Source organism: Coturnix japonica, chromosome 1, assembly GCF_001577835.2.
Source record: "Coturnix japonica isolate 7356 chromosome 1, Coturnix japonica 2.1, whole genome shotgun sequence".
Taxonomy (NCBI): Eukaryota; Metazoa; Chordata; class Aves; order Galliformes; family Phasianidae; genus Coturnix; species Coturnix japonica.
Genome location: NC_029516.1, coordinates 161,189,753 through 161,212,227, shown reverse-complemented (window position 1 = coordinate 161,212,227; position 22,475 = coordinate 161,189,753). Strand labels below are relative to the sequence as shown.

At 40.7% G+C, this 22,475-nt stretch overlaps 1 protein-coding gene across 1 annotated transcript; it reads right to left on the bottom strand.

Moving 5' to 3' along the window:
* Positions 1–8,072: 8,072 nt before the first annotated feature.
* POGLUT3 (protein O-glucosyltransferase 3) lies at positions 8,073–22,292 on the bottom strand. The gene is made up of 8 exons (XM_015852239.2): positions 22,103–22,292; positions 19,274–19,471; positions 18,356–18,642; positions 17,720–17,936; positions 16,755–16,951; positions 15,776–15,970; positions 14,616–14,720; positions 8,073–13,763 (listed from the first exon to the last, which is right to left on the bottom strand). Exons 1-8 carry the CDS (start codon positions 22,290–22,292, stop codon positions 13,638–13,640), a joined length of 1,515 nt encoding a protein of 504 aa, XP_015707725.1. The 3' UTR covers positions 8,073–13,637.
* Between the last annotated feature and the right edge of the window lie 183 nt (positions 22,293–22,475).

Genomic DNA, 22,475 nt, shown 5'->3' with positions numbered 1-22,475 from the left:
AAAGGGTTATGTGACTTCAAGTTAGTTAGAAGTCAAATACCACATGGCAAGTATTTTATGCCTAAGTCTAAGCAGATGTGTGTACCAAGACTTCTGAAGTTAACAAATGTTTAAGCATTTACATATTATTTCTCAAACCTCTCTGAACACAGAAGTCTGTACCATTAGCTCACTCTGTAGCTAACAGAGCCAGATGTGGATTTGGGAATCTAGTTCTATCCACCTTGACTTGTTCAGCTGAAAGCAGTTAATTCATGCAAAAAAAATATCTTTTGTTTTCATTCTGTAGCTATTTTGTGCATCCAGAATGAAAATGCCATGAATACCAAGTACTGCAAAACGATGCTTCAAGTACCTTGTCTGAATTTGAGGAAAGCACCTGCTGCAACACCTGACAAAGCCGCCCACCAGTTGAAAACTACTGACCTGCAGTGCTTCCATCCTACTGAGAAACGAATGCTACTGTGGATACTCTGTTTCAATTGCAGGGTAGAACTTACAAAAACAGGCTCTTAATCAGGTTTGGGTCCTTTACTAGGGACACTAGAGAATATGCAACACATAATGAGGTTCCTAGGAAGCAGAGAAAGCTGCTTAAAGAATATATATTTATTGTCTCTCAGGAAAAAGCAAAGGAAGTCAACCTGACCCATAAATATTCTTATAATTCTCTAACAGCTTTCAAGTGGCTCACAAAAAACGAGTTCCAACCTGTTATACTTCTAAGACAGCTCTTCATGTTTTCACTTTGATGCTCAGCTTTGTTTTCCTGTGGATCATAGTTCCAGTTGCTTTCATCTCCACAACACATCCATAACTGTATGACTTTGAGAAGACTGGGGGCACTCAAAAACACCGTTTAATTTATATTACTGTAATGAGCCTTGTTTTACAACGCCATATAGCAACAGAGGTGCCCAGCTCTGCACTGTACTGAGCAACTTGAGCAGTTCCCAGTTGAGACAGTTCTCACCAGGACACAGGTTCAATGTATTCTGTCCCACAACTACCAACAATTCAATAAGTTGTTCTAATACCTGCTGTACTTGTTAGAAGCTGGCACAAAGTGAAATGAAAGACCAACTTTTTAAAGGTTGTTCCTAACTGCAAGCAAGTCATTACCATGGGCTTCCACCACAACAACACGTACAACCTAACTAGTTTGGATAGATACATGACTTGCAGTTCCAAGTGTCTTTGTAAACCACTTCTTTAGTGTGTTTGAACTGTTAATGGGAAACAGGACAGTAAATAAACATGAATAAACAAACTAATAACTGGAACAATCACATCCAGTAAGAGATGATGAAGACTTTGTAAGCACTCCATTGACTTCATTTTATCTGAAAAACTGAGACAATCATTGTAATTAGGACACGTAAAAGCACACACACTTGGGAACCTGCTCTTCCATGAACAGAAGGGACACTGTCAATAGGCAGCTGATTCCAGGAATTCATCCTTCATCAAGACTGGGACAGTCGAGCCTTACTCACGAAGCAGGACAGTGCTCAAAAACTTTTCTCACCCAAGCTGTATCATCAGCTTAGACTACCTGGACGTATGAGTTATTTTTCGGAGCTTAAGCTGATAGCCAATAGTCCTGCAAGTAAAAAGCGATAGAACATGGATAACCTACCCATAAAAGAACATAAAGGTACCATAAAGGTACTTTCTAATCCAATCTGACTTGTGGTTAACGGAGCTGGATGTGGTGCTGATCCTGTCTGCAGTCACACCTGATGGCTGAGGTTTATAGCACTCAAACTAGTCACAGCAGGAGTGCCTCTTCTGAACAGCAGCAGAAGGGCTGAAATAGAAATATGAAAATAATATACAGATTTATTGATAGCATAATTGGGATACATCTTCCTTAGTGTAGTGCACAGAAGGGCTACGGAAAAATAAAAAATCTTATTAAAATCAGCAATAAAGCTAAGCAACAACAAAAAGTGCTTAAATTGAAAATGAAGAAATTTTCTGATGGATAAAACCTGGGTTGAAAAGGTACCCAATAATGAGCAAATCTGCATTATCAGTGGCACAATATCCGTGGGTTGGATGGACTTCTGGGAGAATAAATATTGCAGTTACGAGTCTCATAAAAATAGAAAGTACTTTTATTACCTCTGTAGAAACTCAATGAACAGCCTCTGGTTAAAAGAAAAAGCCATCATCATTTCTGCCTCTACAGAATTAATAACAGGCTATAATTAAATTTCTTATGGTCTCTTCCTTTTTTGACGCATGAACTCAATTTCCATTATTGTGAATGAGATTACACATTTTGATGAGTGAAGAACAAGCTTGTAAGTGGTGATATTTACATAGCCCTCATTTTGTGAGGGAAAAGCAACCAACAGATCAAGACATTTATGCGAGGAAAAGTGGTTGTTTTCTAGGTGTGAACATTTCTGTAAAAAAAGGTGAAAAATTAACTACAGAAAACAATTCCCAAATGCTAATTGCATTGTGTCCATGCTGAGTATTCCTTATTGGTGACTGACCGAGCTGAGGCCTGGGGCACTGCCTGTCACCATCCATCAACATATCCGCCTCTCAGGCAAAATCCCAGTCAACACGTATTTTATCTTCACATTCACTTTGCTCCCTTAATAAGACGTGATTGTAATTCTTCTGTATACAAAAACAGAAACAACAAATCCATTTTAAAAAGCCCTTCAGAGGGAAAGCTGGAATTTAAACCTGGGGCTTCCACCTTTCATCTTTATCTGTTGTTTTGAATGTACAAAGGATGGTTCTTTTAAAGAAGTTTGTTCTGTTCTGAACTATTAAAAGTTCAAAATTTACAGAGAAATCACAGGATTATCCCTCAACTCACCCATCAGACTTGTGAGAGCAGAACTGGGATTGTTCAGTCTGAAGAGGAGACTCAGGGGAGACTTCCTCACTCTCTACAACTGCTTGAAAGGAGGGTGTGATGAGGTGACAGTCAACCTCCCAGGTAACATTGATAGGATGAGAAGTAATGGCCTTAAGTTGCACCAGAGCAGGTTCAGGTTGGGTATTAAGAAAAAATTCTTCTCAGAAAGAATGCTAAGGCATTGGCACAGGCTGCCCAGTGAGGTGATGGAGTCACCTTCCTTGGAGGCATTAAGGAACATGTGGATGTGGCACTGAAAGACATGGTCAAAAGCTGTAACTACAGGCATGGGTTGATGGCTGAGAAGCCCTCATTCCAGGGTTAGGGGCTGAAAACCCCGAGGCCTTATGTTTGCCTACTTCAGTTCCCTGTCATTGGGTAAAGCTTCCCTCTGGACACTAAGCCTGTAAGAACCGTGGTTTCCGGCAGGGGAATTAAGAGCTTTATTACTTCATTTCAAACTAAAGGTCCAGCTCACAGTAGTACCAATTTCTCTTATAGGTGGAGAATGAGAGAGCTTTGTTTCCTTGCCAGGAAGGTGGTGCAGTCACTGTCCCTGGAGGGGTTCAATAAATATGGAGATGTGGCTCTGAGGGAGGTGGTCAGTGGGCGTGGTGGGTTTAGGCTGATGGCTGGAAATGGTCTTTTCCAATCTTAATGAATCTGTGATTCTATGAAGCGTGTACTTACTGCTCTTCAAAAGACAGACTACAAAGAAATGGGTGGAATGCTGAGCAGTGTTGGGTAACGTGGAGGGCAGAACTGCCATTTCTCCTTCCCTCTTTAAGCATGTACCAAAGCGAGATGACAGTGCTTAGGGCTTTTGCCTACTTTCCTGTTGACTCTTTGTCAACAGAAGAAGTAAAAAGGCATTATTTTTTCTTCTTTGTTTTTTTTTCCTGCCAATTTGATACTTACTGTGCTGCTTTTAATACCATATAACCTAATGACTCAAACTATCATGAAATAATAAACATTCAAGATGCAAAACACTGGTTGGAATCCTCCCTCTCATTTTGAGTAAATCACAGATTTTTAGATCAGCTCATCAGTCCCTTTATTTCTGAATAGCACAGTCCATCTCATGATCCATTATGTATTGTAACAGCTTACATACTACTTTGACTTTTTTTGTCAATAACATGAAGACCTGAAAGATTACCTCTGTATTCACACTGTCCCAGGTAATAGAGATTTTAAAATTAGTCAGATAATCTGGAGACTATTTAATTTTGATTTGTTAATTGTTCTGATCATGAAGCGTATTAACCTACATTATTCACCAAGTGTAAAATTTAACTATTCAAAAACAAATCTGTAAAATATAGTGAGTGCTGTCACAATCAGACTCAAAAGAAGGAATGAATACATTCCCTGGTTAAGCCAGGAGATTCCCAGCTAAATTAATGCCTTTTACTTAATAAGCTTCAAAATACTTGGGTGAAGAAGACATAAAGGACTGGAGAACCCACCCTAGATTTACTGATGTCATTATGACTTGGCTTCAAGACCAAGACTTTGAAACAGTGATCAAAAAGCTGTGCCAGGTATAGAATTCCTTTTGAAAGAAGACCCACGTTTGCAGCCTCACAAGATAGTGTTCAAAAAGTGCTCAGGCCAGTCTGAAGAGCCAGGTCTTGCCAGAGGCCTTCATCAGCACTCCAGAAAGTAATTATTTGTAATTTCGTATTAAATTAAAATGCAAAGCTGAATCCAGACAAGTATTAATTTGATGATATAGGAAGAATATAAACACACGTACATTATTATACAAATGTATTGCTATAGATGTATTATAAGCATGCGACATTCATTCAAAGAACGGAGAGGACCCATACTGGGTGCTAACATAGCTGAAAGTGCAGGAGCTGGTTTTTCTTCTGTGAGTGAATTCCACCTGGGAACAGTGAAATGCCAGGGGAGTTGCCATGGCTGTTAGGCCTTGAGATGCTAACAGAGCGTTTGTGAAGCCCATGCCAGGAGTAAGTGCTCCTCTGATGTCAGAATGTAATTTGACGACTTGCCACTCAGGATTTCTTTCTTTGCTCATAATTTCAAATGAAAGCCTGTTTCAGCAGTCAGTGGAGAAATTATTCTTCATGAACTGATTATTTTTTCAAGCTAGAGATAAAAAAAAATCTTCATAAGTTTTGAATTAATTGAATTACAGTCTTTCTTATGCGAACAACAGCCTTTATTTGTTCAGTCCTCTCTCTTAGGCAGCCCACTTTAAGTCTTTAAGCCCTAACAGTATATATTTATTTTATCAGAAAATATTTATGGTGAAACTGCTGAGTTGCAGGAAAGAAAATTTAATCCTTTATTAGCTTGTATATCACTTCTTACTTCTTTAGGCTGTTGTCTACTCTTGACAAATGATGTTGTGATTCAAGGGTATTGGTTTGGGGATGACTTTACAAGGTACTAAGTCACTGGAGATAGCTTGCTGCATAGCCAGAAGATGTCCTGCATCTCAAATGCAAAGATATCAGTGCCTCTTTTTTCACTTCTTTATTAACAACAAATTCTTTTCCCTCTGAGTTTTCATTGGAGCACGTAACCTTGCAGACCTTATCTTTGTTTTTACAAATATAAATGCACAGAGCAAAAGTTCTATGTTATTTACTCGAATGGGACCGCAAATTGACCTTCCTATGTGAATGCTGTTTGCACTCCCAATTTGATTTTATAATGGCTTCCTTAACAAGATAATCCATCAAGGAACTATGTCAACTGCACCTAGTAACCTACTTAACAGATCCAGTTTGGCAGCTATTACACATTAGTGCGTGTCATCAAAGCTGGGTGTAATTTATATTAAAACACTGTAAGAAACACACCTGACAGTGGGTCACAGTTCCTAGAGAAGGCTGAAGATGTTTGCTTATGATATATATAATTTTTTGGTTTTGGAGTAATTTATCTTGCGACTGGACAGGAGAAAGCACCCACAGCTCATCAAATTCAAGTATATGGTTGATTTTGGCAACAGAATATACAGCTGTGCCTTCGTGTAGGACTTCAGAAAGATCTCATTTCTCTTTGTTGTGTGAATTGTCATAAGATAGTAACTCTCCCTAGAGTAGACTTTCTTCAAATTGGGATCTTCAGCAGACATTGCCTGTCTGAGTTGATTATTCGGAGTTTTACAGGGAAAAGGCAAATTTCCTGCGGATCTGTTCATGTTGGAATAAGAGATCCAATTGCTACTATGTGTTTCTGTGACTAGAATGGAACAATGCTGAGTGAAATGTACAGTAACAGCCACTGTCTTCACTTCAATGAATGATTCACTACATAAATAATACTGCTAATAGTCAGAAAAAAAAACCAACAAAACAAAACAAAACAAAAAACCACATGTTTTTTGGATCCTTTGGAAGGTCTTTTTCATTTCTTTCATATAAACATTTCCTTACTTGTAGATGATCAGAATTTAGATACTATTCCATAAGAAATACTTCAAGTTATTCTACATCTTACATACGTAGTACACACATTTAAGTATTGCCAAACATTTACTGTACATTACAAAGCCATAGAATCATAGAACCATTAAGGATGTAAAAGACCTCTAAGATCATCTAGTCCAACTTATCACCACCACACCCACTAAACCACATCCCTCAGTGCCACATCCCCACATTTCTTGAACACCTCCATGGGCAGTGACTCCATCACCTCACTGGACAGCCTGTTTCAACACCTCTCAGCTCTTTCTGAGAAGTAATTTTTCTTAATATCCAACCTGAATCTCCCGTGGTGGAACTTAAAGCCATTACCTCTTGTCCTGTTACTGTTATGTGGGAGAAGAGATCACCTTCACAGCTTTCTTGCCCTTCTCTGGACGAACTCTGACACCTCAGTGTCTTTCTTGTAGTGAGGGGCCCAAAACTGAACACAGTACTCAAGGTGCAGCCTCATCAGAGCTGAGTACAGAGGAACAATCACCTCCCTGCTCCTGCTGGCTGCACTATTGTGTCAGCAATAATAAGCCAGGATGCCGTCAGCCTTCTTGACCACCTGGACACACTAGTGGCTCATATTCAGATGGCTTTCAACTAATACCCCTGGATCTTTATCTGCCATGCAGCCTGCTAGCCACTCAACTCCAAGACTGTAGAGCTGCATGGGGTTCTTGTGACTAAAGTGCAGGACCTGGCACTTGTTCTCACTGTACTTCATACAATCAGCCTCAGCCCATCAATCCAGCCTGTCCAGATGTGGTGCCTTCTTATCTCAGGCAGGTTGACACTTCCTGCACACTTGGTGCTATCTGTGAACTAGAAAACACTACTCATCACCTTTCCCTCATCCACCAGACGGGTCACTTAGTCATAGGAGATGAGGTTGGTCAGGCAAAACCTACTACTTGTGAACCCATGTGGGCTGGGCCTCATCCCTTGGTTGTCCTGCACATATCTGACATATCTGCATGGTCTGTACTGCCTTTAATTGACTTCTTATTTATTTTATTATTATTTTTATTATTTTTTAAGAATGAAAAATAATTGTTGTAGAGAACAGCTGAGGTATTTCAAATTTGCACCTGCTCATCAGATACAGTTACAGGAACTTTTGAGTCAGTATGGCTGTTGATTGCCTGATATGAGGGTAATGTAAAGGAAAAAGAGAAAATGTCAGAGTATGTAAACAAGATGAAATAACTGTCATGTGAGAAGGCATGCTGGATTTGTTTGGTGGGTCCACATTGAAGTAGCTACATTCATTGGGCAGAGAAAAGCAGAATTTATTGATAGATGTAGCTTGTATCTGCAACATAAGTTCTTGTCATTTTTTAGATACACCACTTTAATAAATATCAGAAGTAAACCATTTTATGGGTACCTGATGGAATCAGTTAAATCTTTTTTTGGATCTCTCTTTGGATTTTGCTTGAATGGTTATGTCAGAAGAAAGATGTTTTCTTGACTCTTGTTTATATTATAAGTTAGATGATGAAATTTTAATGTGTAAGTCTGACTCTTAATTTCATTGTTGTGAGTTAACTGGTTTTGGAGTTCATTATTAGGTGCAGAGTAACATAGAACAGATTATCCCTGTAGGAACCATTTGAACTTATTTCACTTCAGTTCATGTCTTCAGTACAAAGTATGCACCACAGTATCTGTATCACTTATCTTTCTTTAAAAGAGTAACAACTTTTACCATCAGAGCTTTTGCTTAGTTTTGTTTTCTTTGATTTGGGGTTTTATTGGTGTTATTAAGCATTTATCTAGACATAATTCATTCAGTGAGATAAGCAATACTGATAAAATTAATGTTTTCCTGAAGTAACAGCTCAAGATTTTGACAGTAGGAGCAAAACCATCATCACTTGGGAGCAAACCCAGCTTTCAGCTTAACCCGTTTTCTCTCTGTCAGCAGATTGCCATGTTAATACAACACCCAAATCTCCTTCTGTTGCAACAGTGAGGACTTTGGTGTGGATAGCACAGAAGATGAAATACTGGCCTTGAAGTGTGCTAACTCTGTGTAGCCATTTTGGTTTATCCTGGCTGTACAATACTATTTCTCAGCAGTGAAGAGAGGTGTGACAGATTGGCTGGACATCTTGGGAGAGAAAGAGAGTAGCTGGAAGTGTGGTTATTGTTGACCTGAAGGTAAGCAATAATGTCCTCTCATGCTAAGCAAATCTCTAAGTGGCATTCGCTATAGTAGAGATAGTAGTAGGTCTTTCCTGTAGAGCTTGAATTGATCGGCTTTTACCCAACTTCCATCCAGAATAATCAATTCTGCTGGTTTATAGCAGGAAGGTGACCACCTGATGGTTTATCCTACTTTGCATAGGCCTGCTGGGGTGCTAAGTTGTCTTTGCAAGGATTCATGAGTGCATACAGTAGTTCTGAGTAGATGGAGTGTTCTAGAATAGCTGAGTTAGGCCTGTAGGTTAAGAGTTAGTGGGCAGAGGGTTTAAGTAGGTGTGTGTACAGGTACTCTCACATGCATTGGGTTTTGCATAGCGTGTGTACGCATCTGCGCGGGATTTAGGATGATATATAAGGAGTGTGACGCAGCAATAAATTGAGAGAAGACATCATGGCATCCATGTTTGTGTCTCTCTCCCCCGGACAGTTGAGGTCCCGGGATAAGTCGGGTTAATTGGTGAATACGTCATAGGCCCCTCTGGGATTCCGGGCTGTCTCGAGTATCTCTGTGCTGCATCGTGAATATGTGATACAGATGGATCCTGATGGAATTTTCTTAGCACTGAGAGTAGGATGGTGGTAGATCATTCTCACTCAGCAGTGACCTACACTGAGTACGCTGGCATTTAAGTATTCACCTAACTTAAAAGGACCTTAACATTTCCTTTCCTTAAATTAATTACTTTGAGCACTCATAACCGCGCTCAAAGCTTTTGTCATTGTCTCCTATGTGTAAAGTCTATACTCAGCTTCTCAAAAAGTCATGTGCTGTGATTTCAGACAGTAATGTAATGCCAACTAGGTGTATTGTTTTTGTCAAATCCTCTGTGTAACTCATGAATACGGTATAGGATGATATATGGTAATAATGTAAACATACGACTTATAGTCTTGTAAGCCAGTATTAAAATGTTTACACAACTTAAACAATATTACCAAAGGAGACATAAACATGAGTAGTGTCCAAAGGCTCAGCAGAAGAAGGCTACGTTGCCTCTTGGAGACACTCGGGACACTGGCCACGTTTTGCTAATACATCTCTTGCTTATCATTAGTCACATAATGGGACTGGATTAAGGCATGTGCTACGAATGTCCCCATTGTCATCAAAAAGATACACAAAACAATCCCATTATCAACCACTTGTAACACAAACATCATTAAAATGCTAAAAAATACATCCACATACATACTCTAGTGTTTAAACCTGGTATTCATACAACCTCTTGTACTTCATCACTGCCCTTTCAGAACACTTTTGAAAACCTGAAGCTGCAAAGGAGCTGATAATATCCTGGGTTTATGTAACGCTTCTTTTCCTTATTGCCATTTCTTTGCAGGCTCCTCAAACATGCTCAAACAGGTGATGGATGTTTTCCCTATCAGCTCTCCTCCCTAACTAAATAATTTACTTTCTAATGTAATAAATGTCAGGCGTCAGCTTGGGTGCTTGAATCTAACATTCCATCAGGCAGCCTTTGATTGTAGGGCTTTTTAATTATGAATCTACAAGGCAGATCTGGAACAATACTGTCATGAAACAAATATATTAGTTATCTCGAGGGAAATCTTAAAAAACAGTCTAAAAATGTGCTGAATTCATATTTCTGCTTTGGTCAACAGATCGTGATTTACTGGTTCTCATTTCAAGATGAAACTGATGTTGGGTATTTCCAAATGTGGGTGTTTAGATATATTAGGACAATATAAAGGGATGAATTTTCTGGAATATTCACTGTATGAAGATACTGTTAGGTGCAGTAGGTATTTACTTTCTGCTGTTCAAGAACTACTAGAGAATAACAGAAATCTCGCATATATATGCAGCTCAAAATACCGTGCAACATCTGCGTTACGCTTTACTTGCGTGAACAGGTTTTACTGAATATTTAGCAATTCCTGTGACACCAGGCCAGTAAATATCATCCTGTCATCAAACTAAAATAGATCTGACATCTTTCTGGCCCCAAGGGGCAATTGGTGTGATTGCTCATCATTACAGTCTAAACTGCATATGGTACCAACAATGAAAACAAGTGAGGCCATACCTTCATCTTTGCAAGATCAGTAGTTATAAATTAAACCAGACTTTCTCAAATGACAAAGCACATTTAATGGAAGTTCTACCCTACTGTCTCTACTGTGTTTAATTTTGATAAGATGAATGTATTCCTATTCATCAGGGTATTGCTTGCCTCTAAGCTATAAAACATCTTTAAGTCATTCTGTCAAAAACTTGGCTTGTCTTGGCAGGGAGCTCTTGGTAGAGAATTTAGAAGATTTATTTCCCCCCTGTCTTTAAGGGGGGGGAAAAAAAAGAGGACAAAATATTCACCTTTTTTTTCAATATATTCATGCCTATATAGGTTTTATCTGCTTCTTCTTCCAGTCTGAAACACTCATGTTTCAAGCCAGGCAAGCTTTTCTACACAGGTGTTTGCAAAGAACCCTCATGTATGTAACATGACTCCTTCCATTCCCTCCTGCTTTTAACATATAAACAGATCATTTGGGGATTTTTGCTTTGAAATATGTGTGCAAGGGGAAACTTTTCTTGCTTCAGCTGTCTGGTATGCATAATGGCCTTTCCTGAGCACAACACTTCATAAATTATGATGAATAAAAAGTGCAGATAATGGATCATCTCAGATCAGATAGTACAATCAAAATGACCGTAAGAAAAGAAGGAAGGAGGAGCACATACCCAGTTTTGAGTGTCCCCTTAGCTGTGGAGCTGTGTTTCTGAATTCTGATGCAGAAGTTTTCCAACAGATAAAATAAGCATATATTTATACTATGAAGTCCAAGAGCCGATTGCCATACCAAATGAAAATGCAACTGCTATTTTTGTGCTAGAGCTACAACAGTATCTCAGTGGGTAGAACAAGATGTTTCAGGTCTTTTGTCTTAACCAGAATAGTGCAATAAATAACCGAGGAACAGTTTTAGAAACCTGAGATTCTTTCCACATTTAGCATGCAGAAAATCTTGTTTTTCTTCCTGTTCTAAAACAGATCTTTTTTCATGTGTTTTATGAGATAACTTGTAGTGTTGCAGTGTCATATGCAAGAATGAAACCCGTATGAAGCACACAACACTGAACTCTGGACATCTCAGCGAGTAGATAAGTCCACAATCATGTTTCCACTCGTTTTTTCACAAAGAGAACTAGGTATTCAAATAAGGCCTTATCTGAATGTAGCTGAGTAGGAAGAACACAGATGCCACAGAGTTAAAAGCCAAGGCATTCTGAAAACTTGTGTTTTCTTACTGCAGTTTTGTCACTGTGCAAACACCAAATATCTTTGTGTTTTCCTCCTGGAAGAAAACTCACGAGTGAGGTGAGAGGTATTGGGCTTGGTGATGCAGGTGGCTTTCAGCACTTACCTTGCTTGGATGATTTCAGCCCAGTTGAACTCATATGTATTTGTTTTCTGCTTTTCACAGCTCTGCATTTCAAAAGTAATCTGAATTTAATTGAATTACCAACTTTTTGTGGTTTTTTACCAGAAATCTACAAGCTGACTTTGAGTCTGGAAGCCAGATGTTACTTGTTGGTCAGTGAACTCCACAGTGGGAGTGGGAAGGTTTGCCATAGGTCTTTCCTTCCAAGACAGTTTATATTCATTTTGAAATACACAGTTTCTTGGGTAAATATCAGCAGAGCCACTGGGAGCAGCATCCAGGACAAAGATCCTTTCTTCATCCCACCTGAAGGTACATTTTATCTCTGCAGTATGGCCAGCTCCTTCAGGCCCTATGAATTTTCTATCATTAGGTTTCTGGCTTCACAGTTTCAGTGGAAGATTTGATGAACTCGTCTCCTGTCTGGACCTAAGGCACTTTGGAAATTCATCACTGAATTAAATAAAGGCGAACAAAGTTATCTTCCCCACTGCTTAAAATGGGCTCTAACCCCTCAGCTGTTACATAGAAATTGCAGCACAGGTTTTTCTACCAAAACAATGGTAGCTTATCTGCTGTTCACTGCATTCAGTGCTCTCCGTATTAGATTAAGTAGGTTTTATCTAAATTCAGAAAAATGGGTAAGCTCCATTTGAGGACTTAAGCACAGGCCCTACAGCAAAGTAAAACCTAAGTAAGTAGTCTAAAACTTTACTAACAAATTTCAGATGCATGAATACTCAAGTAGCTTAGAATAGCGTAGATTGTAACTGTACTAATATTTCACCTGTCCCTGAAGTTGCTAAGTCCTTCTATGGGTCTGTACCTATATTCAGAGACATGGTCAATAGCAAGGAATAGGACTTCAGAGTGGTGTGCCACTCTGCACCATGACTGTGATGGCTTTGATAGCTACACAGACTAAAAAAGAATTTAATTTTGGTGATTCAGAGCAACTATGTGCAGTCAACTCTAGGGAACCTGGTCTGGTAGAGGTGCTGAACTAGATGATCCTCAGAGGTCCCTTCTAACCCCTTTGGTTCCATTATTCCATGATTACAAAAACACTACTCTGATCTTTCCGCCTCCTCTGAGTTTTCCATTGAAACTGATAAAGTTGTGTTCTCTATTCTGTGACACCATATACCACAAAATGATCTCAAAGCAACACCAGATTTGAATCTGTAAATCTCAAATATTACTTTTTCTGTGTCCAGTTAGAAAATTGTTCTGTATACAAGAAATAATCTAAAATTGAGGTAAACTTTATGAAAAATCATAATACTGCTTCAGAATGTTGCAAATGCTCCTTTAGATTAACTTGCCCTGACTCATGGGAGATCTCTTTTGGATGACCAGTTCCTCACAAAACTTTGGTATCTGGATCCCATCTGGATCACGAGCAGCACTCCACTCTTCTTCCATGACAATGCAGTACAGAAACCAAGTCCCCTGAATGCTCCCCATTACAGGCTCAGTATCTGCCCGCTGGTGGTCATGGAGGCAAAGCTGTGGGAACCAACACTGCAGACCAGAGTCAGTGTGAAAAAGGATATGTAAATACAATAAGAATATGTAACTAAGACTGTCTGCTAGTGTGGAAGTGTCTTGGATTTCACAGCTTAAATCCTATTTAAATTCTTGCATTGTAAGTGGGTGATTTTTTCCATCCGGTACAGTTATAGATCTTCCCTTAAAGGCTTTTTCCTGTGGCAACTGCATACTGAGTCTCTGTCATCGGGCTGAGGTACAAGTTCCATTCCATCCCGTATTTCAGGTTCGCTGGCTTGGCGTTCGGCATATTTCTGAAATATGTAAACAACATTTAAGAATGCTGAAAGCACCAACGTATAATTCATGAGACAGAATTTCCTTCCTCCCTTCCACTGACAATCCTGCCCTAATCCACAGTCCCTATGTCATTGTTTACAATCTGTTTACAAGGTGTCTTTTTAACACACCTACTAATAGGCTACATTGCCTCTGAAAACCTCTTTTAATGTTTCCCCATATCCTATGATTAATGTCAATTTGAATACTGTCATCCAACCACTTCAAGCAGATAACACTGAAAAATGCCAAACGTTGTGTCAACCTGTGACCACTGAAACTGAGCTCCAACTCTATACAGCAAAGGAGGAAAAAGCAATTAGTATTTCCAATGAACAGAAACTGAAGTTTCACTGGAGATTTGCATCTTCTAGGAAACCAGTGACTCTACACTCACACCTCACCACTCCACAAGCTGTATTTCCAGAATTTCTTTTCCATGTATTCACTGTTAAATAATTCAGCAGAGAAGCAAGTGAGGGGACAAACACAAAAGAAAATAAGAAGGAAAGATATGTCCTACCTCTATTATTATGTCCTATTGATTATGTCCTATATATTATGTCCTGCCTCTATTACAAACCATATACCAAGTGACTCTGAAAACAGATCTGATTGGGAGGATGGGGGCAAAGAATTAAATCTCTCATTGTGCAAAACAACCATTATGTCAGGTTGCCTCGTTAATGACAGGTTTGAGCAAAGTTCTTCACACTGATCTGCTGTGAATAATATAAACAATGTCTGCTCCTGATGTAACGACTGAATGCGTAGCATCAGTAGCGGTAGCAGTTGAGAAAGTTAATAAAGCAACCTACTGTACTAACCTGGAGCACTTTGTAGTAGTAGCAGTAAAGTCTGTGAGGCTGAAGTAATTCTCTTGCCATCGACTGTCCTTCTTTAGCAATTTTTTGTGCTTCTTCATCATTTTCCTGGAAAATTGAGAAGAAACAGCAACACACACCAGAACAATCAGTGTTACTTGAAGCCTTACCAGCATAAGTAATTTTATCAAAGGGGCTATTCAAACCTGATTATTTACATTTGCTCGTACACCACAAAGTGACACTGTTTAAATTTGGTTGGTTTTTTTGCTTTTTGTTTGAATCCTGAATGGCTTTTATGGCTCCCGTTTGTAGCTCAGGGCTATCGGTGACACCTTTCATGTCTAATTGTACAGTTTCGAAAACGAAGTTGACTATTGCTCCACTGTTCTGCTGAAGCCACAAACCTCTTCAAAAGCAGCTCCGACATCTTCCACATGTATTAGTTACACAGAAGACAAACAGCTGGAGCCTCCTCTAAGCAGTGCAATCTGAAGTTTTCCTTTTGGAAATGTCTGCTTGGCTTACATTTAAAAGCGATGTATGTAATGCCAGTATAAGCATTTCAGTTTATGTACTTGTTCTCAAGTCTTTGAGGCATGCATTTCAAAACTTACAGTATTCTCATCTGATTCTTTACAAAGGACTACAGTACTGTCAGAAAAGATTTTTTGCCATGTCTTTAACCTAAGAGTTAAGCTTAGAATACAAACGGTATTTTCAGTCACACAGAATGCCAGCCTTTCATTCTGAGCAGTGATTATATAGAGCAGAGACTCTCCTGTACATTCAAACGAACATGCAGTAACTTCTATTCTAGTCAGAACCTGAAAAAAGGGATAGAACTAATTAAGTAGTAACTACAATTCTGGGCGTTTCTTATTAATTACTCACATTAGTCACTATACAAAGGCTCCGACTCACAAAAACCCTTCTATACATACCTAAAATTAACCTGCAAGTGTATCCCTGAATAGAGATAGTTACTTGACTTACGGCCTTCACCTCCTCTAATAACAACAAAATGTACTTTTATCCCAGGATATCAGCAGAAATGCAAATAGCTTATGCAAAATATATACATGGAGAAGAGTACTAAGATAAAAAAGAGAAATAAGATAAAGAGTAACACATTCATTTATTGAATTTGTAATGAAAATTACCTTAGCCCATTTTATTTTCTCTAGCAAGTCCTCCAAGCTTCTCTTAACTGGAACATAATGTTTCCATGGTTTCAATACAGTATAAAAATGTTCATAGTATTGGGAATCTTGCTTCAGTACTAGGCTGTCACCCAGCAAGAGGTATGGAAACCTGTAAGCAGCTACAGTCCCATCAACATTCACCTGGTATTTGTACTGCAACATGAAGAGAGAGGGAAACAAAAAGTGAAACATTTTGCAACAGAACAGAAACACTGGCTAAACAAAAGTTTCTCCTCTAGGTAAGACACAGTTGTGTTTGCTAGTTTTCATCTTAAACCTGCTTTAGTGTAATGCAGGTGTAGTTTCATGGTATTCTGGTAACATAATGGTAAAAAGATTTGTTTCCAGCCCAAGACTTATAGCCAGGAACCTTGGTGTCACATGGACCTCATGATGTGCATTCTATTCAAGTATCCTTTGGCAGAACAAGGGGTAGAGCTGTAAGTGAATTAACATTAACCTACACTTCAAAACAGTTTATTTATTCTCATTACTTTAAGAGCAACCACAAACACAGTGCTTGGCCAGATACTCTTGGCTGCTCCAGCACTTCTGATATGCTGATCTCTGGAACACAATCTCTGTTGCCATGTGTTGTAATTACTTTTCACAGAACTGTCCCCTATACTTCTTATACATAAGTTGTGCCCATTGTTTTCATATTTACTCCAACTAAAAAAACCTGATGGTGAGCAATAAAATTTCTCAATTTATGCAAAAAATAATCTTGAAGAATTCTATCAAGGAAACTCCATGAAGAAAAGGCAGTGGCAATGACCTTGACTATGGGTGATATGGCTACCCTGCAAGGACCAATGTTCCCAGTGCAGCACAATTGTTTTGTATACTGAATAGAATTAGCCAAAGTAAGCCTTGCTGTATTACTCAGCAAGAACCTGAGAGCAAAGTTAATCTGAGACAATAATTTGCTTACTACCTTGAAGAAGTCAAAGAAGCCCATCAGCGGAACCTTTCCCAACTCCTTTTCTTTTTCTCTGAAGAAGAAATACCCTGTTATTCCAGCATCCAGTAGTTCTGGATTTTCCTTGGATAACTTGACAAGATAGAGACGTTCTTCCCGGCTGTCTCGACCTCTAAATAAAGCTTGTTCAGTTTTGCTGTCCCAGAATGGGCCTATGAGCATTGAGTGATAAGATGAAAGTGAACAGTAATGAGATAGTTACGAAATGGTTAGTGCTATGAATAGGAACTTGTTATACAAATTCTATACAGTAGGTTTCATAGAATCATAGAATGGCCTGGGTTGAAAAAGACTACAATGCTCATCTAGTTTCAACTTCCCTGCTATGTGCAGGGTTGCCAACCACCAGACCAGGCTGCCCAGAGCCACTTCCAGCCTGGCCTTGAATGCCTCCAGGGATGGGGCATCCACAGCCTCCTTGGGCAACCTGTTCTAGTGCGTCACCACCCTCTGTGAAAAACTTCCTCCTAATACCCAATCTAAACGTTCCCTGGCTCAGTTTAAAACCATTCCCCCTTGTTCTGTCACTATCCACGCTCATAAACAATCATTCCACCTCCTGTTTATACACTCCCTTCAAGTATTGGAAGGCCACAATGTGGTCACATTTTTTTTTAAGTTGAAAGAGGTTGCAGCATAGCACTAGTTTGCCACTTTCAGTAGCTGCCTTCTGGATACTGCTAAGTTAAAATTCACCATTACCATGAACTAGACTTCTTACATTTTGGCTCTAAATCCATATTAATCACCTGCTTTGTAGCAGTGTTGGAAGTGTACAGACTCTGTGAAAACTATATTGCTTCTATTAAGAGACCTCCCAAGACAATTGAGTACTAAAGATTGTAACAAGCATTATTTAAATGCAGCTTGCTTCTTTGATGGAATTAGAGCTCTCTTTTTAAATCCAATCTCTAACTTACCCGTATTTCCTTGAATAGAAAGGAGATCATTTGTGACACCACGCAGGGTTTCAAGAGTCGAATGGGTTACATCATACGTTGGAAGGACGATATCTCTTGAATCCACAGAGCCACACCATGAGATGATGGGAATAGGCCCAGGTGTATCATTGGCTTTTCGGTACTCAACTGGCCAATCTCCAACATTTAGATAAAACTCCACGTTGGGGAGATGAACCTAAATGTATAGCCCAGAAAGTATAAAAACACAGGTACAATTACACTGCTATTTGCCACTCTTAAGTAGAACCCTCAGCTCTCATGTGATGAAGAAACAATACACAAAGATTTTACAGATTTAGATGATCTTATGATTCTATTTTCAAATTTCTGCATGTAAGTATGAATGGAACACTTTCAGAGGTCAGGAAGCCTATGGGGTTGGGTCTTAGCACCTACAGATTTTCTATCAATTTAATTAACATCAAACTCTGACCCCACACATTAGTTCTAGTATGATTCCTACAGAGATACTGTCAGCTTGACGAAAAAAATTAAAGTCTCACTACACCACTGACAAATCTGAAGTTATAACAATACAGTGCTGTTACATCACAGTATGATTTATAGTTTCGCATAAGTGATCAAAATTGATACCTTTCTTGCCAGTGACAGTAACATTTCATCAGAGAACATTTTGAAGTCTGTGTATTTCCCTAAGGAACGGCGGTAGATGTGATTATTGAGAATAGTGTAATGAACAATAGCACCTCTTGTTTGACTGAACTTTGACGGGATTTCTTTAAACATTCGCTGAAGGTCAATGGTGGGAAAGGAAATGAAGTCCTTTGTAATCTGAGGCTCTTGGGATGGGCAAGAGAAAACATTCTGCCAGATCTCAGGGTCTTCTTCGGGGCAGTCGCAATATTCATGATAAACAGGTCCTGAAGAAAAGTGGTAAGAGTGGTAAGTTAAAGAAGCAGATCTGGAATGAGAGAAATTTGCCATATCTTCCCTGCTTTTAAATACTTATTACGTAATTGTACAGACCTACATTGAATTAAACTGGCCTATGGGAATAAAGTTAAATATTAGCCAAGTTAGAGAAATATTATCTTTATTTTTATGAAGGATTACAGCATTTAGAAATCACAGAGAGACATATACATTACAAAGTATTGGGAACAACACAAAATCCTTACTTTTGCGAGTATTAATTTCTATTTCAGATAAAAATCACAAAATGTTTAAGTGAAGTGCTGATTGGAAGAAGGTAGAAGTACCATTCCTCCCTTATTCCTCTTAAAAATCTGGAGAGATCCATTTCTGGTTGCAAGAGTGAAGATGAAGTGTCTGGACACAGAGTCTTAACATCAGAAGCCGAAATCTACATCTGCGTACATCCCGTAACCCGGCAGTGAATAGATTGTCACTGCTTGTTCTCTGTACGAGGGGAACATTTGTGATGACACTATATGAGTATGAGCAACCGAACCTCTAATCTCTCACTTCCAGCAGTAAATGAGCCCATAGCATTTCTGCGGCTATGTTACATTACATAAAAAAACCCCTTACCTTTCAAAATGTAGGGAGATTGAGCTACATGTTTATCACCATAAAGTATCTCAATCTTGAGCCCTTTCCTGACACTCCCATACATCCGATACCGCATAAGAAACGTGCCATCATTTCTATCCAGAGGGTGAGGAGTGTAAATTCTGGTGATCTCTTTTGGAGAAAGTGCTTTAATTACCACCTTAAATTGTGTTCTTCCTGAAAATAGGACAATAAAAACAGATAGAAGCACTTTAAGCTACTACATTCCCACATATGAAATAAAGGCGAGAGCAAATCCATAGCATTTAATTAAACCCTGCACTAGAAAGTTTTTGATTATATCAAGTTGGTAAAGTTCATCTCCAGTGACAGAATGCCATTCTAGCCATCTAAAATCTGAATATGTCCCAACAGCATCCAAAGACTGAGATGTTACATTTATTTCTGTACATTCCTTATCTGAATGCAATTTACATCCACATATAGTGCACTGATGTAGGATGTAAGTACAGCAGTCACTTAATGATCAGTCATGTCCTTCTTAGAACATTAGATCTTGAAACTGCATGAAACCAATTCACATGCAAGAGTCTCCACATTAAATTAGGCTGAATCTCTGTGATTTCAGCTGTGTGTCTCCTGCCAACAGATGTCATGGTTCCCCACTGCAGTTACCCTGAGTAACCCAGATTCTTCCAGATACAGCTGTCGGAGTGGATCCCTCTATAAATTAGCATGTGGTCAGTGTTTCCCAGCAGAAGAATCTCTTGAGACTGAACACACTCCTCAGCTTCGCATTCAAATGGAAGAATATAAGATAGAAATTATTTGTAATCATCCTCAGTTTTCTTACTATTCAAAGTCCGTGTCAGCTAAACATACCAAAAACCAAGTCAGGAAATCTTCATCCAACAACACACTGAGGAAATAAAATCATTATGAAGTAAGCACCCAGTCTTTCTTGGAATATCAGTGTGGTGAGCAGCACTACCACCGAGCAGGGAATGCTGAATCTTGTGGTGCCTCAAGTTGCACCAGGGCAAGTTTAGGTTGGATATTAGGAAGAACTTTCTTACAGAAAGGGTAGTTAGGTACTGGAATAGGCTGCCCAGGGAGGTGGTTGAATCGCCATCCCTGGTTGTGTTTAAGAGCCGTTTCGATGTGGTGCTCAGGGATATGATTTAGTGGAGGGTTTTTAGAGACAGGGTACTGGTTAGGCTGCGGTTGGACTTGATGATCTTACAAGGTCTTTTCCAACCTGGGTAATTCTACGATTCTGTGATTCTATGATTGTGTCTTTGGTAGCTAGCAGCTCCATCACAGAATAAGCCCTCATTTATCCACCCAGAATGGCTTCCAAAAGTGCATTTGTCTCTTCTCTGAAACATACACACAGTAGGGTTGCTCCAGATATTCTGTCCACCCTTTTTGGAGGAAGCACCAGAGGCCAACTCCCTGCTTGCTTAAGTGGCAAGCTGGAAATAAACTTGCAGTGAAGTCACACAGTGTGAAATTTCCTTGAGCTCTAACAGACTTAAACTCCAGAACAATTCCTATGGATGTTATACTGGTTTAGATCTGCTCATCTGTCACAGCCTTGGATCCCTACAGCTTGTAGCTATGTGAGCAGAACTCATACAGACTGACTCACTATTTGGGAGCACCACAGTCTGATTCAGTGCCTCATTATCAGAGAAAAAGCATCCTCTTGCTGTGACTATCAGCAAGTATTATTTGGATGAAGCACCCTTGAAATCCAGAGTGTGTCATTTAGTAAGATCACAGAAGAAGAAAAAAAAAGGTTTTCTGTTGGTTTAATGTCTTTGCCTCTTTTCTGCCCTCTTTATAAAGCATTATAACTGAGTATAGAGAGTTCCTACCAGAGAAAACAAAGTTTGCAGTTATCATAAAAATGAGTCAATACTGAGAAATCATGAGTGGAATACTACGTGGCTCATCTCCTCATCCCCGTGAACAGGAAATGTCAATGAGTGTCTTTGTTCCGTGCTGGTTATATACCAAATGGTCAAGAGACATGAGCAAGCACGGATCTACCTTTAGGAACTGCTGCTCGAGTCCTGCACGGCTGAGGTCAGCCCTGCTCTGGCAGTCAGTGTGCGGCCCTGGGGCACTGCTACAGAGCCACACTGCAGCCCAGCACCCTGCTGCTACAGGGGCCACAGAGGGGCCAGAGCCAGGGGCCTGTGCTGCTGCTAGGCTGATGGCACAGCCCCGTGCTGTGTGTTATCCACCATGTGAGAAAACTTCGAGTAAGTACTGGCTGTATTCAATTGCTTGGCCTATTCCTTGACCTTCCAAGCAGCAGCATTCTGACACTGTAACCAAGGGCAGGAACTAGGCTCCAAGAGGCCACAAATGGCAATTAGCTCTGCCCTGTACAGATCAGCACCTTGACCCTCTGCTTGCTCATCACCTCAGGTATCTTTACTACAAAAGCCCAGATGAAAAAGTCCTTTTTCCCGTAACTGTCAGCCCTCAGGAGGAGGTGAACCTGAAGCACCGAGCATTTGGCCAGCAAAGCTCCCAACCCGCTCAGCGCCGGGCTGAACGGCTGGGAAGATGAGAAGCGCTGCTTGCTAACGGAGCAGCGCTGGGACAGCGGAGCAGAAAGCCGAAGCGAGCTCAGCGTGGGCAGGGGCGAGGAGAATGCTTTAGCACTGGTGCACGGGGCAATGCCATCCCCGTGCTCGGCTCCGGGACCGCTGCGGGTCCCGGCACAGCGAGGCGGGGAGGAGACGGGACGGCGGGCGGCTCCAGGCGGCTCCGAGCGCTTCATCGCGGCCGAGCGGATTATAGGGCGGGCAGCCCCGAGCACACGCACGGTACCTGGGGGAGAGCGGGAGAAGTTGCGTCCGGTCTCGCTGACCGCCTGGATGTAGAAGTAGCGCACGGGCAGGGCGAGCCCCGCTTCCAGCCCGGGGCCCCACACCACGCTCCGCTCGGGGCTGACGGCGGCCGAGCCCAGCAGCGGCAGAGCGGCGCCCAGCAGCAGCAGCGCGCAGCACCGGCTGCCCATGGCCGAGCCGCGATGGAGCGGGGCCGGGGCCGGGGCCGGGGCCGGGGCCTCCTCCGGGCCTGCGCGGCCGGGCGGGCCCCGCACCCGCTCCCCGCGGGACACCGCCGCCCGCTGCCCCCGCCCGCTCCCCGCCCTGCGGGGCGGCCCGAGGGCGCCGGGGCCGGGCGAGCCCCGAGGCTGAGT